The sequence below is a fragment of the Argentina silus genome (assembly GCF_951799395.1).
Source record: "Argentina silus genome assembly, chromosome: 1".
NCBI classification, from domain to species: domain Eukaryota; kingdom Metazoa; phylum Chordata; class Actinopteri; order Argentiniformes; family Argentinidae; genus Argentina; species Argentina silus.
The window spans coordinates 12,466,884-12,483,359 of record NC_139655.1 but is presented as its reverse complement, the minus strand read 5'-3'; the positions used below and the strand labels follow the sequence as shown (position 1 = coordinate 12,483,359).

At 43.7% G+C, this 16,476-nt stretch overlaps 2 protein-coding genes across 2 annotated transcripts in view; one reads left to right on the top strand and one right to left on the bottom strand.

Moving 5' to 3' along the window:
• Positions 1–1,403: 1,403 nt before the first annotated feature.
• Positions 1,404–5,158, top strand: txnb (thioredoxin b). Its single transcript, XM_083671960.1, has 5 exons — positions 1,404–1,563; positions 2,717–2,821; positions 3,531–3,596; positions 4,382–4,447; positions 4,742–5,158. Exons 1-5 carry the CDS (start codon positions 1,540–1,542, stop codon positions 4,805–4,807), a joined length of 327 nt encoding a protein of 108 aa, XP_083528086.1. The 5' UTR covers positions 1,404–1,539; the 3' UTR covers positions 4,808–5,158.
• svep1 (sushi, von Willebrand factor type A, EGF and pentraxin domain containing 1) overlaps positions 5,005–16,476 on the bottom strand; it is a gene marked incomplete at its 5' end in the record, with an annotated part of 68,986 nt that continues 57,514 nt past the window's right edge. The window contains 6 exons of the mRNA XM_083669214.1: positions 5,005–5,629; positions 6,472–6,565; positions 7,750–7,845; positions 8,742–8,837; positions 9,247–9,417; positions 15,717–15,896. Coding sequence (XP_083525340.1) covers positions 5,599–5,629; positions 6,472–6,565; positions 7,750–7,845; positions 8,742–8,837; positions 9,247–9,417; positions 15,717–15,896 — 668 coding nt within the window. The 3' untranslated portion in view covers positions 5,005–5,598. The remainder of the gene's footprint in view (positions 5,630–6,471; positions 6,566–7,749; positions 7,846–8,741; positions 8,838–9,246; positions 9,418–15,716; positions 15,897–16,476) is intronic.

Below are 16,476 nucleotides of genomic sequence, written 5' to 3'. Positions count from 1 at the left end.
GCATTATCATGCTGGAAGTAGCCATTGGAAGATGAGTAAATTGTGGCCATAAAGGGATGCACATGGTCAGCAACAATACTCAAATCGGCTGTGGCATTCAAGCGATGATTGATTGGTATTAACGGGCCCAAAGTGTGCCAAGAAAACATTCCCCACACCATTACACCGCCTCCACCATGAGAAGGTTAGATACAGGTGTTCCTAATAAAGTGTTCCGTGAGTGTATAACTTCAGTCTGCTGGCACTGGTACATTCAGAGCTTCATCGACATTGGACAGTGCTTCTTGACTCACGGTTGCTCTCATCCAATCCCTTGCATGTAGTAAACCGAGAATTTGTCAAGTCATTCTGACATGAGGAATGAACTAGCCAATATCACGTAGATATTCCAGACTATTAAAAAAAACTAAAGTCAAATAAACTCAACACATAAAATAAACAAAATAAATGTATACAACATTCTTCAATGATTGATCACTAAAAAATGTTTCTGGGAATGTCAACATAAAACGCAGCAAGTGTTTCTTCTGATCCTACCGATAGCTCAATAAATAAACAAACATTATTTTATTGTGTAGGCTAATCAGATGCCTGCTGTATAAGTGGCCATCCAGGACTATTTTATTTTATTTTATTATTTATCAGGGTTCTCTCCAATGAATGTAAGAGGTGTACTGTGCCACCTTATCGACTTGCTGACTTTGCCACTACGTTAACATTTCGGAGCAAATGAAACAGATATTTAGTATGATAGAATAACTGTCTTTGATCGCCAATGACATTGTTGTTGAAAGCGAAAGAAAATAAACAATTGTAGGGAGCACAGACAAGTGGTGTAAGTACGTGTTCATTGTGTGGAGTACACTGCAAAAGCCCTCCCACAACAACGGCGGACCCTTTTCCCTCAAGGCTTTCAAACTCAAACTTGTGCACAGTCACAAGTTTGTGATGGCGACTGGCAGAAAGCGGGGTACAAAGAGTGGCACGCAGTGAAGTGGACTGGGTGGTGTCAAAACATCTCATGGCTGGCCACTCTGTAGTGAAGTAGTAAATAATAATAAAAACAAATTTTTTTAAAAAGTAATCCTTCCTTCTTCTAGCATTGTGACTGCCAATGGCCCCTGGTCCTAGCATAGTTTTTTTTTTTTTTTCTTATGATGACAGATGTATAGATGATTCACATACCTCAGACAAAGGTACTCGTTTTGTATAAAGGCGTATGCTAAATGTCAAACATGTAAATGTAAATGTAGTTCAGAGGGTGGAGCCAAAGCCTCTGGTGCGCAACGTTACAGAACGTTCAGATATAAACAGGGTAGAATACATATGATTCTCTAACGTGGAAAAGGTGACCCTTGTCATCTCTATACCGTGCGTTTCTATCTGCAATGTTTAACTCAACGGCCACAGGGGGCAGGACCTCCTAGCAGTGTTTATAAACCAACGGCACTGTCTTTGCGCGGACAGTTATCCCAAGAAGCTTCTAACCCAAAGGCTGTTACGGGATTCGCTTTGCAAACCATATAATCCGCAATAGCCATGATTATCGAAATTGAAGATAAGGTAAGGAATTATTTACCTTACCTACGTCATTATGTATTCGGTTTACTTGGGAGTTACAAGGTTTCCTCCGCTCGCACCTGTCTGGATGCCGCTTTCCACCTCTTAACTGGGGTGAAAAGTTTTCAGCTACCTGGTCAGTTAAAAGCTGCTATTAAACAATTCAAATGATCGGTGGTGTCAGGTAGCCTAGCTGCCTAACTGATGATGAAACTAGAGAGCTACCCTCGAATCTCGTGCCACAGCTTTCCACTTCTGTGTGAAAAGATAAAATACAGTATGGCCATTTAGGGCGTATGTATGTATGTAGGCCATCTTATCTAATCGCTTTTAATCCTTTAAAAAGACAATGTTGCTTCTGCTGGATGGTCTTGTTATCGATCGCTTAAATCTGTTTCTACCAATTTGCTGATCACAAGTAAGATGGACATGTGATGATGCATGCAGCTTGCCTGATGCGGATCAATCGAGTCTGCGAGTCGAGAATTGATTGCATGATAAGTGTCAGTATATCGACAGTCGATGAGTCATGTCTGCAGTGATGTTGACAGTTTTACAGACAGACACTAGCTATCACATTTGTGTTGCATATTCTCTCTCTCTCTCTCTCTCTCTCTCTCTCTCTCTCTCTCTCTCTCTCTCTCTCTTTCTCTCTCTCTCGGTACTGACATTGAATTTGTCCTGTTGCCAAAGATCCACAGCAACGCCATTCTTTCCATCCCTTACAGATTATTGCTTATCATGATGATATGTCCCACTACAGTGTTCCTGATACTAGTTAAACTTAAAACAAAAGTACTACAGTGTTTACAGTAGGTAGGCTCCTATACCGAAAAGTATATATTGCCTTAGCCTATATATCAAATAATGTGACACATTTTAATATGTGTAGCCTTACTCATACTTGTGTCATGCCAGTTTGGTTTTGGTGTTTTTGATGTAGATGATGGCTAGTACCAAGTGGCAACACTCAGTGTCTCTCCAATCTTGTATGCCTAAAGTGTGTATACTATAAAGGCATGAAAAGAAAACAAGTGACGTTTGCAACGTCAATGTCAGTATACTTTGACAGTACAGTAGAAATGACAATTTATTTATACAGACATTACCAAATGATAATTACACTGTGATAAACTATGAATTAATTGTCTTGTAGGATAACTTCCTCAGTGCTCTGAAGGACGCAGGTGACAAACTGGTGGTGGTGGACTTCACAGCTTCGTGGTGTGGCCCATGCAAAAACATTGCCCCCTTCTTCAAAGTGAGTGCTCCAACAGTACACCCAAGTTCTCTAGTTAACAGTAGCCTATTAGAGTAGCCTAGTGCAGGCAAGTGTTTCTGATGTCATACTTTAAAGGGAACTATCTGTGTGTGGTATTATGGCGAGCAGACAATTGGTTTCAGAAATGTGAAATGTGGTTTCAGAAACTATGCAATGCAGAGGTCCCCCTTGGCCTACTTTGCATGCAATGGCGTTGGACTGTCTATAATACATGCCGTATACAAATATATGCTGTAATAGAGTCTAGACTATAGCATACAGATATCAGGAGCAGTTTAAATAATGCCTAATCCCTAACTCTTATTGGAATGTACTGTGTCTGATGCTAAAGCCTTCTTCAGTCTGTTTAAAATGTATTCATCACGGTAGCTGCTGCTGTCGGATCTATAATGAGAACCCTGCAAAGTGGGCGTGACTGAGCCCTGAGAGGATGTTGTTGTTGTTGTCGTCGTCTTGGCAACCTTTGAGGAAGACTAAAATAAATAAATAAAGTTGGACTGGAGTCTCTCACCTTCCATTGTGTTTCGTATCTTTCCTCTTGCGTAATGTGCTGTCGTATGAGCACAATACAGGGCCTTGTGCAGGGAATAACCTGACTACTGTACCTGGCCATGCTTTAGACTGTAGTCTATCTAGAATAGGTACCTTTGTTCCTTCCTCTGCTGACACTGCTGACTCTGTTCCTCAGGAAATGTCGGAAAAACCGGAGAACAAGAACGTGGTTTTCCTGAAGGTGGATGTGGATGAAGCCCAGGTGAGTTAAACAGCTGTGTGTGTGTGTGTGTGTGTGTGTGTGTGTGTGTGTGTGTGTGTGTGTGTGTGTGTGTGTGTGTGTGTGTGTGTGTGTGTGTCGGTTGGTTGTATAGACAATATTGCTCTGCTCTTGCAAGGTATTATACTGCACATATACTGAACTGAGGACAGAGTTGGCAGGTGGGAAGTGTTTCTATCCCAAATTTTAGAGACACATTTCACTGTTCATACTTCTCATTGACTTTTCTTACCTATTGACTTTGAAAGAGGTTGGACATGATGAGGTACCATGAACTGAGCACTGAGATAATAAAATGCTGCCTATGGTGTTGAAACATCAGAATAAGTACAATAGTCCAGTTATTGTATCTGAATACATTTGTATGGAGGATTTGACCCTTCAACCATTAAATAAACCACAAGCGGTGTGTAACAGCCATATTAACAACAGCACTTGTGCTGGGACACAGTTGGGTTTGAAAAGCTGGGGTTAGTGGCTTTGGTGTCTAGCAGTTTGTAGGTGAAAGGCTATTGTGTTATTGCAAGGATAGTGTGTCTTTGTCGCAGTGAGTTGTGTTGCTGTGGTAATAGAGAGTGGCTTTTGGCTTTTTTGTCCACTCCAGACTTAGAATAGAATATGTTTTTCTTGATAATGTCAGAATGCAAACGTGCGTGTGTGTGTTCGCGCGTATTGAATGTAGTGTATATTGCTGAACCAGTTTGGTCAGAATGAGTTTATGTCGCCTACGACTAGGTCTGCATCTCTCTCTCTCTCTCTCTCTCTAGGACGTGGCCCAATTCTGTAATATCAAATGCATGCCCACATTCCACTTCTACAAGAACGGGGCGAAGGTAGGTCTTTTTTTACTGATTTCCCTTTTTTTCACTGAGATGCAGTAGTATCAAAGCCTTCTTAAAGTATAAGATGCACAGTCAACATATTCCTTCTTGTAGAATCAGACCTGCAAAATGATGCTGTTAATGTAAGCAACTGTCACGGGCAGAGTGGTGTACATATTAAAACTGATTCTCATCATCCCAGTCCTACATAACTATTATAGAGGCATATTCCTTTGAATAATTATAATTAGTTGAAGATGCATTGAAAAGGACACTAAAACTCCTCCTATTCCTCCTGTGTTCCAGGTTGATGAGTTCTCGGGGTCCAACCAAAGCAAGCTGGAGGAAATGGTAATTAGGCTGAGGACATGAGCCTGAGGCTGCAGCCAGGCCTGCAAGCACTGACCCTGTCCACAAACAAGTTACCAGGACCAGCAACACCATCTCCAGACATATTCCAAATCGCTCATGAAGGAAATTCCATCATATATGTACCATCAACTTTTGTGTTTTAATTAAAAACCGCAATAATTCATTTTATTTTCCTATATGTAAACCATTCCTCCCAATCCTATACTGTATGATGTCATTTTAGTCTCCTGTCAGTCAAGAAGGACCACATAGGCCTGTTTTTATATCTTATAGGTACTGTATGCTGTTTGATTTAGTCTATTTTATGTTGTTTTTAAATGGGTGGATTCAATAAATGAAGATGAATACTGACTGAGTGTACTTGCCTTTAATGGATGAGTTAACTGACAACTTAAGCCCTAAACCATTTATAAGCACACTATTACAAACACCAAAGTTATGAAGAAGCTTCTCTCAGAACATATTTCATATGATGTGTATATATGATGAGGAACACAAGAGGGGTTGAAACCGTCTCAGTTGTATTTTATGCTTTAATAAAAACATGAGAATAGTTTACACATATACATTGGACAATCACATCATAGTTTTTACACATCGTACAAGTATACAGCAGCATATATTTAATACTGTTGATTTTCTATATGAAAAAATACAGCTTTATTTTACAAAATGTATCTGTTTTGTTTCCTTGGAGAATGAGAGGACAGAAATGCATGGTTTACAGTTATGAAATAATTATACAAAATTCCCAAATTAAGAGAGGATCTTCTTTCATCTTGAATGACATCTTAAAAATGAAAATACCCCGATTTCCTTTTCCTGTCAAGAAGAGAAAGTAGTAAGACAATATTAGAGGTAATCTTAACAATCTTAACACAAGTGCTATTCTTTCCAGCCCAAGCTTTTGGGATGCTGACCAGAACCATTTCTCAATATTGGCATCTTTTTAGTGTTTATACGCTGACTGTTGAAATTTGTAAAAGCCCAATTGGCTGATCTCCAGTTGACAAGAGTATACCGAGTGACATCACAATGGATAGCCCTGCAGCGTTGCTCCAAGCCAAGTGCTACTCTGGTAACTCCAGGTGGGAGCAAGAGAGGCTGTTACACCCATGGAGATAGATACATATCTACACATATCTCTATGGTTATACCTGTGGGACTCTTGAGAACAGTTAGCACAGTACATTATATATTAGTTAGAACACGAGTAGTGCCAAAAGTTTTTCCTGACCATGAAAAACACTAGGCCTTATCTGTTCTCTCTACACATGTTCATCATCTCAACTGACGGGTGTTTTAAGGGACCTACAACCAAAGAATATTTTCAAAAAGGAAAGGCCAAATGTTTAGGGTTGTCAATAAGATCCATAAAATGGGTTCAAGATGAAAGCAGCTTTCTTTATAACAGAACTGAGGTGGGAGTGCTCTCCCCCTCACAGAGATATTGTAATGCACTTACTAATGCTGTAGGGTGTGTCAGGCAAACACAGACACACAGACACAGACACACACACACACACACACACAAAATAGGAGGAGAGTCATAAATGTTATCAAATGTTTATGCTTAATGGTCTGGAATCTGTGTGTGTGTGTGTGTGTGTGTGTGTGTGTGTGTGTGTGTGTGTGTGTGTGTGTGTGTTGTTAAGTAATCTCACCTTGAGCAGTCGTGTCCACTCCACCCTGGACTGCAGTGACATCTGTTTGGCCTGATGCACCTCCCACCGTTCAGACAAGGTGACGAACACACCGCTGAAGAGACACAAACACATACATACACACACACACACACACACACACACACACACACACACACAACACTGTTATTACCTGTGATAGAAATATTATTGATAGAAATGTTTTAGACAGAATACTGCTGTATTGCTTATAACAATGTACTAGGCCTGCCCTTATTGTAAGGCAGGTTGTGGAAATTTACCAAGTATTGTTGCTGGGCAAAACGGGTTGGAAGTAGACTGTGGGAAACAGTACTTGTGGCACCGGTTATTGACACGATGTGTTCCAACCCTCAACTTACCTATCTTTGTCCTTTGTTGTAAGGAAGCAAAGTTGCTGTGCTGCTTTCGTGTGTTTGCTTTCACATCAGGCCCTTGAGGAACAATGCTTGCCACAGCAAATATAGTCCGTTGTCATGGATGCAATATTACTACGGCAACAGCTTGAGGCACACAGTCAGACCCAGATGGGGTGGAGGAGTACCTATGTCTCCATGATGTCATCAACCATTAGAATTCCCCTCTAGTCCTGGATTCATATCTGGCTCATACATGATCACGAGGCCAGACTATCACACACAATAATCAAGACAATCACCACCCAGCCACCCTTCCAATTTCCTCTCCTTTGCTTCTCCCTCTCCATCCTGTGCAGATATTGAAATATCTTGCAGTGTCACCGATTATGTCACCAGCTTAACTAAGTGAAGTATACAATTCGTATTACTTACCATAATACTCTTAGCTATTTCTGGCTCCCCTGGTGTCACCTGGTGTCATCTGATTGTTGTGGTACTCTTGGGAAAGCTATATAAATAACTGCCTAAAATATCTCTAGCATAATTCTGTCATGTTGTGTTCTTCAAAATAAATAGTTTTATTCCTGTTTGAAGCTCTTTTCACTTTCCTGTGTCAACCAGCAGACATTCTCATCTCCCTGAATCACTGCTTTAGCAAAAAGTGAGTAATTCTTCTTTTTTGTTGACAAAAGCCTTACAGTAGATATTCAACTAAGTTTATAGGTTACTTAGCTTTGTCAGTGGCATGCTGTTAATGATGTGGTAAAGGACGTCACAAAGTGATAGGGAACCCTCTACATGATTGAGTATGTAGAGGAGTACTGTACACCTGTGTCCTACGTCATTGAGCTCCTCACACACACACACACACACACACACACACACACACACACACACTCACCGCTATGACAGCGTGTCCCCGTCCAGCCCGTGGGACACTCACACTGGTAGGGAGCTACGCAGTGGCCTCCGTTCAGACACGGCAGGATACAGATCGCTGTGATTGGATGAGAGACACACAAACATAAACAACACAGCAACAATGATTCTTTCAAAGACATCATCTCTGGCGTCATTCACTACACAGAAGCTGTGTGTGCAGGGCAGGATGCAGTGTCAAAAGAACTGCTTTTTCTCAAGAAGAGAGTGATTAAGGATATGAAAGGATTTCATGCTAATGAGGAAGTAATGCTTCTCTTCCTCTCTTTCAAACTCTATCATCGGTTACATTACTCTCTCTTCCTGTAGCACTCATAATACATCCCCCTCTCTGTCTCTCCCTCCCTCCCTCCCTCCCTCCCTCCCTCCCTTTCTTTCTTTCTCTCTCTCCCTCTCCTCTTTGAAGCAGCTATCACTCTCAGTTTAACACACACGTCAGACACTGTGCAGCTGCGGTCTGTCTGCACCTGGAGATATCAGAGCCCACCGCAGCCCTTTCAGCTGGCAGCTGAAGCTGAAGCTGAATATCCATGAGTGAATATTTACCATACTCCATATTATGGTAAAGATGGCCGATTTTGCCACAATTGTACACATTTTTTCTTCTGTCTGACCATCTGTCGTTATTTCATTCATGTTTCATGATGGTACTGTATGATGAGGTATAGAGAATATGCTCAGTCATGGTGAGTCTAGAGAAGTCAATATTCCCCTATGTGATTTATCAAAGACACTTCTCCATGGTCCCTGGTTCGATTCCAGCCATCGACATATCCTGCATGTCATCGCTCCTCTCTCTCACCCATCCTTCCTGTCAATCTCTACTATCTCTATCCCAATAAAGCAGAAATGCCCTAAAAAATATATAAAGAAAAAAGACACTTCTCCTTTGCCAATATTCACACGTGTTTTGTGTCAATAAAGCTTGTTGAATTGAATGGGATCGGTACTTACGTTCCTCACAGAGGCGGCCCATCCACCCCTCTGGACAGGAACAGGTGTTGGGCCTCTGACACACACCTCCATTCTGACAGTGCAGCCAACACACCGCTGGAGGAGAGAACACACACACACACACACACACACGATTAAAACCCAAACATTGACACATATTCTGCACGGTCAACTAGTACCCCAACCAGTGTGTTTTGTGTTTCAGTTGGCCTAAAGAAGAAAGCATTCAGTTAAGATTAGCAGTCCTGTTAAAAATAAAAGAGAAATATTTTGGGGTTAATCCAAATGCTTCCCGTCACCGCATCCAAACTAGCCGTGCATTGAGTGTGCCATGATCAACCATGCAACCTCATGCACTGGAACAAAGATACAACATGCTTGTATCATGTTGCCAGTGTGTACGAGTAGTAGAGGAAGGAGTGTAGGAGTGGCTCTAGGGCATGATGTCAGGGGCAGAAAGTACAGTAGTCCTCCTCAGGACGCGGGAGGGGTGCAGTCTCTCTACCTCTGCAGGCTGGAGGGGGGGTCCACGTCCCGTTCTCCAGACACACACTCCTGCCGGTGCCCTCCATGGCATACCCTCCGAAACACGAGTACACCGCCACGTCCCCAAACTGGAAGACGGCCCCCCGCACCACCCCGTTGGCCACGTGGAGAGGGGGGCCACAGGAGACCCCTGTGTAGTGTACAGCCCAGACGGACAGCCCCACCCTCGGTTACTGACTGTACGTACACCTCATCTGGGACACATTTTACTGTATGCTCATAACAAGTGCCTCAGTGAAGGTTTACAGTATAATAGTTACAACATGTATGTATTGGAGGGCTGCATTTAAAATATTAATACAGCACCATTTTTTCATGTACTTCATTTTTGCATAACAAGAAGTCAGTCTCTGTTTTTTGCTGGACAATGTAAACATGGGTGAGGAATTGAGCCAAGCTACACTACAGAATATTGAGGGGCACTGATTGTTTGATGCTGTATTTTTCACCCAACAATAAAGATCACGTTGAATGGTGTATCATACAATTGATGCTGTGTCAAGTCTCAACATTGTGAATGACATGCAGAAATGTGGTGAAATGTTGAAATTTGTGATACTACGACATAACATGTATATCTATGGCTGTGTTTGAGTTCCTTGTAAGACCCTGAACACCAATCAATTAGAATCAATCAGAGTGTTTGTGCAAGTGGAGAGCACAAAGAGCAGGAGCAAACCAGACATGCAAACACATGCACAATACACACTACACCAAACAGAAATACACATTACCCCAAACAGAAATACACACCATTGTGAAGCAAAACAATACAGCATTCAGACAAACCATGCAAGTTAGGGACAATGGTTTCAATAACAGTTACTAGCCCATACAGTTAGTCAAACATGCCTGTCAGTGACTACCGGTCTGCCAACTACTGTAGATGAGGAACCATTCATCATGCCTAATATAGGACCACAGATACAGATCAGAGGAGGTGGAAGTACAGCAGGCAAAAGCTCACTAGCTGACAGGGAGGAACCATGCTCGTCGTAGGTTGTCCATGCAAACAGAAGAGATACTGTACTGTGCCATGCAGAAGTGTATTATCTTTGTAAATAATCTTGCTGGAATTTTTACACTGCGACACAATAGCTTGATTCACTTGATGAAAAAAGGACACGTAAAGTATCTAGGCTTGATACCATGACCCAAACTGACCCGGAGACAGGGACAGGAGGACATGAGGAGGCCACTGCACTGACACTATTTTCAGTAAAGACAGACCCATACCCAGTTCCACCCTCCATTCAATATACCCACGCTCTGACAGACGGTCACTGTATAGTTCACCAGGAAGTAGATTTTAATATGTCTTTGCTATGCAAAGCCTCAGTGAGTAAACTGGCCAATTGATGAGCTCATGAAGCACAGTATCACTAAGAAATATTGTAAATGTAAACTTGTTTGGATACCTCTATACTATAAAGGTATAGGGAAAAGAGTGCCAATTTTAACAGTTTTAACACATTCCATTCACGGGCTCAACAGTTGAGACATAGGTAAGTAGGTAAGAGTGGTGGTGCAACTGTTTTACACCCAAAACCCCAAGTGATGTCTGTGTCAGTGTATGTTGTTGGGACACTGCAGAGATCCCGGGGGTCTACTGGCCAAACTATACAAACCGGAACCTCTCCGTACCATGACCTGCAGTTTAACAACACACGGTGATCTGTGAGACGTGCTAGACCGCATGCAAAAGTAGCACGAGGCTCGCTTGAAGCAGTGTCGTTTTACGGTTCTAGTCTATTTTCCTCGGCAGCGAGAGCGCTGCAAAGGCGTAGATGCAGAGAAATAAGGACATAATATCAAATATAAATTCACTAATGATCTCTATCATACTAAAAAATAAGTGGGAAAATCACCCTGCAGGTTCGGTATCGCATTTTAGGGTTGTATTAACAAAAAGAAAAACTGTGTTGACGCAATTGATGTCATACAGGTACAGGCTATTTCAAACAATGTAAATTGTAGATTAATTGTCGAGGTATCAATAACATAATCTCCCATTATGAAGTTTAGCCAAAATTATTTTTAAATAGCTTCCTTTATGATGTACAGCCTAGTTGTGCATCAGATCATTTGGGATTGAGTGAGTGGTGAAGCCTGTTCTCCAGTCTGAGTAAGTTAGTTTAATCTTGTTCTAATCAAAGTGCTGTTGAGTTGTTTGTTTTATTGTGGCTATCCTGCCTTAAGCTCTGATCAGCAGTTTCTATTGAAAGCCACCTGTTTGAAGTCAATAGCTGTGAAGTGCTGTCAATCTCCAGTGGGAGGGCCTGACACTATCCTGCCAGGGATTTAACTCCTGCTCACCCTGGACCAGGACTAATACATTTGGGATTGAGTGAGTAGTGAAACCTGTCTGGTTGTTAACTGATCGTCAGGTGGGAGAGGTTGCTACCCTGCTAGTCATCAGCAATCACAGAATCTGCATTTATATTGTGACGATCACAGAACGACAGCCTCTGTGACAGCCTCCTGACACGAAGACGAAGGAGTCTATCTGTGGAGTCCATCGAGGAAGGCCTGAGAGGAAGGCCATACTAATAAGTATCTTTATTCTATTTTGATCATTTCTTCATTACCCTGAGTGTATTGAGCCTACCTATATCCTACTTTTCCCACTAACCCTCTCCCTCTATACTGGCAAAAAATCACAATGTGTGTTCTCCCCATTCCTGTTATTTCATCCATCAGGAGGACACATCGATGCTACACCTCCACCCGCAACCCTTCCAATCTAATTTACCCACCATGCTCAACTGACCACGACCTCACTGTCACGGGAGGACTTTGGAACTGCCAGTCTGCGGTCCGGAAAGCAGAGACTATCTCAGCCTATGCCTGCTTCATATCTCTCCACTTCCTTGCTCTCACAGAAACATGGATTACACCAGAAACACAGCTACTCCGGCAGCCCTCTCTGATGCCTACTCCTTTACTCATACCCCTAGACTCTCTGGTCGAGGAGGAGGAACAGGACTCCTCATCTCGCCTAAGTGGTCACATAATGTCCTTCCCCTGTCACACCTATCCATTTCCACCTTTGAATTCCATGCTGTTTCTATCACCTCCCCTGTCAAACTTCACATTGTTGTTATCTATCATCCTCCAGGTCAGCTTGGCCACTTCTTAGATGAGATGGATGTCCTTCTCAGTTTCTTCCCTGAGGACGGCACACCACTCATAATACTGGGTGACTTCAACATCCAGTCGGAGAAGCTTCACTCATCTGGAGCACTTGACCTTCTCTCCTCCTTTGGCCTCACCCTGTCCCACTCTCCTCCCACTCATAAGGCAGGCAATCAGCTCGACCTTGTCTTCACAAGATCCTCCCATACCTCAAACCTCACTGTTACCCTTCTTCCGGTTTCTGATCATCATTTCGTATCCTTCTCCCTCCCTCTCAAATGCTCACCCTCCCACCCTCCCACCCTCTCACTCACCGCTCTCTCTTCCTCTGTCTTATCTGCCCTACCCTCTGTTGAATCCTTCTCTCTTCTTTCCACTGATGCAGCTTCCTCTACCCTCCTGTCCTCTCTCTCCTCATCCTTCCACTCTCTCTGTCCACAGATCTCAAGGCCGGCACCATCCACTCCTCGCGCTCCCTGGCTGTCTGAAACCCTGCAAGCTTGTAGAACAGGGCTCCGGGCAGCTCAGAGGAAATGGAGAAAATCTGGCCTTGCTGATGATCTAGACCCTTATCTCTCTCTCCTCCTTAACTACACCTCATCTGCATCAGCTGCTAAAGCTTTATACTACCATTCCAAAATTCGATCCTCTGTCTCTAAACCAAGGAAACTGTTCTCCACATTTTCCTCACTCCTCAACCCTCCTCCTCCCCCTCCTCCCTCCTCTCTGTCTGCCGATGACTTTGTCACCTACTTTGAAAAGAAGGTTGATGACATTAGCAGCTCCTTCCCTCTACCTCTCACCAACAATGCTACCTTTCCTCCCAAACCCACTGTGCAACACCCAGTCTCTGGTTTATCAGATTTCTCCCCCCTCTCCCCTGACGATGTTCTAAAACTGGTCACTGGCAACCACCTGCCCCCTTGATCCTATCCCCTCCTCCCTTCTCCAATCCATCTCCAAAGACCTCCTTCCGTTCCTTACCACTTTAATCAATTCCTCTCTATCCACAGGACCTGTCCCAGCTGCCTTCAAGACAGGCCTCTTCTCAAGAAACCAACTCTTGACCCATCTGCTGTCCATAACTACAGACCGGTATCCCTTCTCTCCTTCTTATCTAAAACCCTTGAACGTGCTGTCTCTAACCAACTGTCTAACTACCTCCTTCAGAACAACTTCCTTGACCCTCACCAATCTGGCTTTAAAGTTGGGCACTCTACTGAAACTGCTCTCCTCGCTGTCACGGAGGCCCTCCACTCTGCTCGAGCTTCCTCCCTCTCCTCTGCTCTCATTCTTCTGGACCTGTCCACTGCTTTCGACACAGTAAACCACCTGATCCTTCTCTCCATCCTCTCAGAATTGGGCATCTCTGGCTCTGCACTCTCCTGGTTTGCATCCTACCTGGCCGGTCGCTCCTACCAGGTGACGTGGAGAGGATCGCTGTCCTCTCCACGAGCCCTAACCACTGGGCTCTCTTCTTGGGCCTTCACTGTTCTCTCTCTATACCAAATCTCTCGGCTCTGTAATTTCTTCACATGGTTTCTCCTACCACACCTATGCTGATGACACTCAACTTTTTCTCTTCTGACTCACAGGTGGCAGCACGTGTCTTGGCATGTCTTGCTGACATTTCTGCTTGGATGTCAGCCCACCACCTCACTCATCCAGCTCATCCAGAATGCTGCCGCTCGTCTGGTGTTCAACCTCCCAAAATTCTCCCATGTCACGCCCCTCGTCCACACCCTCCACTAGCTCCCGGTAGCTGCTCGCATCAGATTCAAGACCCTGGTGCTCGCCTACCGGGCGGCAAAGGGAACAGCCCCTCCCTACTTGCAAGCAATGGTTAGCCCCCAAACCCCAGCACGATCACTCCGCTCTTCCACCTCGGCTGCCCGCCTGGCACCGCCACCTCTACGTGGATGCAGCGGCCGCGCCACTTGGTCACGGCTTTTCACTGTCCTGGCGCCCCACTGGTGGAATGAGCTTCCTCCCACTGTCAGGACTGCAGAGTCACTACCGATCTTCCACCGTAGATTGAAAACCCATCTCTTCAGGCTACATCTTAACAGTCCTTCCTAAGACCTCTTCACCCCCACTACCGTCCCTGTACTAACCCTAACCCCAACCCTTGAGACCTCTTCACCCCCACTTCCCCCCTGTACAAGTTCTCTCCTGTTAATAAATAATGAAAAAAAAATTGGCTTCTGGCATTACGACAGCCAATGGCCCCTGGTGTGAGCATTGATTACTTTGTCTTATGATGACTGTTGGATAGATGATTCACTTACTTAAACAAATGTATTTGTTGTAAGTCGCTTTGGATAAAGGCGTCTGCTAAATGCCACAAATGTAAAATGTTAAATGTAGATCAACGTTTTGGCAGCGCATCTCGTCTCGCTCTTGGTGTAGCACCCTGAAAACTATTAACGGAATGAGGAAGGTGCGCCTTCGCTTCCGTGTTGGTGTAGTTTCGGCGTACGAGACACTACTCTCTCAGAGTAGTCAACAGTGTTTATCTACAGTAATCTGTCTGATCTACTCTATGGAACATTCACCAACATTCTGGAAAACCACCTCACATTTCCTTTCATTAATGTTTCACCTAGAGAACCACTGTCTCACGCCAGATAGCGCACCTCTGTCTGCACTGATTGAAGTTCTGAGTGTCGCGTAGGAATGACGCCACCTGTTGTAAGGCAATGCTAGAGAACAGAACACACAACATTCATGGCTGCGCGAATTATTTTATGGCTGTTTATTTCAATAAAGTAAAAACCCAAACTGAAGTGATGTGTGGGAGGATACTGAGATAGAAAGAGAAAGCAAAACTGACTCACTCACTTGCTCTCTGTTGACCTACAGTGGGAAAAACCCAACCGTCTCATTCCAATGTCAGTATCCTGGTCGGGTTGTGTTGTGTGTGTGTGTGGTAGATGTAGATAGATAGATAGATAGATAGAAACTTTATTTATCCCAGGGGGAAATTCAGGAAATTCAAAATGTGTACCAGTCACGGTGAACCACCAGTCATACCTGAAACTGCTGATCTCTCTCGGTGTGTTGTAGATTTGGTGGTGTGTAGGCTTTCATTCTAGCCCACCACAGCACTAACACCTGATTCAACTAATCCTCAGATCAACAAACCCTTGATCAGTAGAAACAGTAGTGAATCAATAATTCGTCAGTTGATCAGTTGTTTTATCAGTACTGGGCTGGAAGAAAAGCCTGCACACCCTGTGGGTCCCCAGGACCAGGACTGAAGAACACTAACACAGTGTAAAATGTTCTACTCACTCTCACACACACTGCTGGTTGGAGTCCAGGTCTGGTCGGTCCTACAGGTGATGGTGGCGGTGCCCTTGGCCTGGTAACCTTTAGGACAGGTGACAGGAACTGGCTGGCCCACATGGAAGACCTGCCGAGAGGAGTTCCCAGTGCTCTCCTTCCACCCGGGGGGAGTAGGGCAAGGCTTGGCTGGGGAAACATACAGAATAGCATTGTGGAATATATAGTAGATGGATGGAGTACCAACTTCAATACATCTCATTGACCATGTATGTTGTTGCCATCATATGAAGAGCACTGTCATTGTCATTGGCTAATGTGTTTTATTATGCAACATCCTGTGAAACTTGGTGATGTGACAAAGAATTCTAGGCATTGTTGTTGACCCTCCCATCTGTGGCCAGTGTTGCGAAGCTGATTTGCAAACCTCCACAGAATGTTGTGGTAATGCATCTGGTTCAATCTGGTTTACAGACAGAATATATGGATTGCATGAAGATAGATAGAGACATATGTAAGACTGGGAAACATACAGAATAGCATTGTGGAATATATAGTAGATGGTTTTATACACAATGGATTATATGCTTTAGTTGCAAGGTATATGTTTCTGAGAATATGCACAGCAAGGCTTCACTGTGGATACATACAGAATATCATGGTGAAATATACAGGCGAAAGGTTTCACACAAACCCCATATGATACATGTAATCTGTCTGAGGAGTTATACATCATGGTGAATTATTATATGGGTATCATATACTGTAT

Coding starts and splice junctions, on each gene's coding strand:
- txnb (XM_083671960.1), top strand. CDS start 1,540: ATGATTATCGAAATTGAAGATAAG. Junction 1,564..2,716: donor TTATCGAAATTGAAGATAAG/GTAAGGAATTAT, acceptor ATTGTCTTGTAG/GATAACTTCCTCAGTGCTCT. Junction 2,822..3,530: donor ACATTGCCCCCTTCTTCAAA/GTGAGTGCTCCA, acceptor TCTGTTCCTCAG/GAAATGTCGGAAAAACCGGA.